At 44.2% G+C, this 2,277-nt stretch overlaps 1 protein-coding gene across 4 annotated transcripts in view; it reads left to right on the forward strand.

The window, feature by feature from the left end:
- STAU2 (staufen double-stranded RNA binding protein 2) overlaps positions 1-2,271 on the forward strand; it is a 226,565-nt gene extending 224,294 nt beyond the window's left edge. For all 4 annotated transcript variants that reach the window (XM_006086356.3, XM_006086355.3, XM_006086354.3 and 1 more), the window contains 2 exons: positions 32-120; positions 1,245-2,271. In XM_006086356.3, coding sequence (XP_006086418.1) covers positions 32-120; positions 1,245-1,338 — 183 coding nt within the window. In that variant the 3' untranslated portion in view covers positions 1,339-2,271. The remainder of the gene's footprint in view (positions 1-31; positions 121-1,244) is intronic.
- Positions 2,272-2,277: the final 6 nt, after the last annotated feature.

Consider the following 2,277-nt stretch of genomic DNA (forward strand, 5'->3'; position numbering starts at 1 on the left):
TGTTAGTTTGTGTGTTTGTTTTCATTTTTAGGCAGCTTTAAGTGCCTTGAAACAATTTTCTGAGCAAGGACTGGATCCAATGGAAGGGACAATGAATATTGACAAAAGCTCTCTTGAAAAGTGAGTAAACCTTCTGTCGTATTCTAACATTTATAATTTTGTCACTGTACAAGAAAATAAAACACAGATCATGATAAGGCAAAAAACTCAAGACACTAATATCTGTATCTCACAAAATTATTCACAACACGGTTCAATGTAAATAAACGAGAACCCGCACATGTGGTGACATTCACTTCCTACAGTCTGACTGCGAAAGTTTTAATCTGCTAATAGGTTATTATTTCTGCATTTTAGTGCCTTTGTTGGAAATATTCATGTGTTTTGTTGACCGTAGAGACTGGCAAAAACGAACCAAAAAATTGTGTTCACTTCACACTGTTGAGCATTTTCTGGCTGAACCATTTTCTGAGATAAAATGTTTGACTCACATTCCTGCCAAGTTGTGGGCACAAGAGAGAGAAAAGGAAAAGAAGTTGAGAGGCGACCCTCGCCCTGGCAGCATTTGTCTTTCGCACTGCTGTCCGAAACACAAGCACACGTTGCCACAAAAGCGTGGCTCCCCAGGGCATTCAAGGCAGAAATGCAGTGATAGCAAGTATGTCTGAAATCCAGCTCAGAGCTTTTTCATGCTATTGAACTTAAGCTCTTATCTGAGACGGGATTTTAGGTCTCTCCAGAGACCCAATTTATAGTAAAGAAATTGAATGCAATTATATTTACATAGCGGAACCCAAACCCTTCGAGAGCAGTAGTAACAGCAGCAGGTGAGGTTTCAGAACACACACAGGAGATAACGTTTCTAGGATGAAAAACAAAAAACAGATAACCCGGGACATAAAAACCAGATACGCTGATCCTACTGTTAAGAAAGCAAACCCCCCCCCCCCAAACAGCTTTTGCTCATTCATATTTAGAAGGTGAGAGCGTGAGAAGAAAACATTTGGTACACAGACGTGGCATTTTAAGTTGTCTATAGATTGGCAACCATTTATAAGCTAATTTAATCAAAACCGTTTCCACATGATCTCATCAGGAGACTATCTGAACATAAATATTGTTGTTTCACTTTAAAATGTCACTTTGGTGGTGACCTCTGCATCCCGTGTGCCATCTGCTAATAAACATGTCTGAAGTTGTGCAACCCTGCCCCTTCAGCTCTTGTTCATGTATTAATCTTCCAGACAAGGCCCGCATCTGGGAGAGAAGGCGGACAGTAAGCAGACACACCCCGGCCCCATCGCTCAGGACTGCAAGAAATCAAAGCCCGTCATCTAACAGCTCCCAGAACCACGGCGGCCACCGCATCCTTATAAACCTGTCAGCACGCATGAGGGTGTCTGTGTTCAAGGAAATGAATGACTAATACCCTTATTTGAGTCTTATGTGAAGACAACGCTATTCTAACACACGAGATAATATACGTAGTCCTGTTTATTCAACTGGGGTGGGGGGTGGGGGCGGGGGAAGAAAACTTTGCGCATTTCCCTTGGAACTTGAGATCAGATCATAACTCATGTGTCCAGAGGCAGCAGACATCCGATCCTGCTACTGGGGCTTAAAATAGCAATGAGTGAACCGTGTTAGAAACAGAGGTAACGCTTTTCCATGATCGGTAGGGAAACTGGGTTTGGTTCCGTTGTTCCGATTGTTCTCTCGTGGCGCTTGTGTTCCGTCCTCTCCTCTCTCGTTTTCAATAATGCTTGACGATTCACCAGTCTCCCGATGACGTGCTGTGGAATGTGATGGTCGTTGTCTTCATATAGAGTCACGCAGTTTCTCTTTCCCTGCAGGTCTTTGTCATCTTCATCCTATATCCGTGTGAATAACTTTAAGGCGCACACACTGCTCCAAGATGTATGCAAACAAACATGGTTTACATCGGGTTGGATATTTAATTAAAACTATGAAATCACGTTAGGATCAACTAGTTCCAATAGACTCCAGGAATTTAAAAACAAAAAAACAGCTCACTTGTGGGTTTTGAGCTCCGTGATACTCGTAGCCACCAAGGAGGCGTCTTGCCTCGACACACCATTTCTCTGGGTTCCGCGTCCTGTGGCGGACACCACGCCCACCCCCATTCGTGTCCTGTAGCCACTCACTGTTTGCATCAAGAGTGTTTTTAATAACTGCCTCTGGACTGGGGACAGTGAGGAGGATCCGCATCGGTGCTGTCCCCGGCGGAGAGGGGAGAGCCTGAGGGGCGGCCGTCGG

The sequence above is a fragment of the Myotis lucifugus genome, unplaced genomic scaffold (genome assembly GCF_000147115.1).
Source record: "Myotis lucifugus unplaced genomic scaffold, Myoluc2.0 scaffold_27, whole genome shotgun sequence".
Classification (NCBI taxonomy): Eukaryota; Metazoa; Chordata; class Mammalia; order Chiroptera; family Vespertilionidae; genus Myotis; species Myotis lucifugus.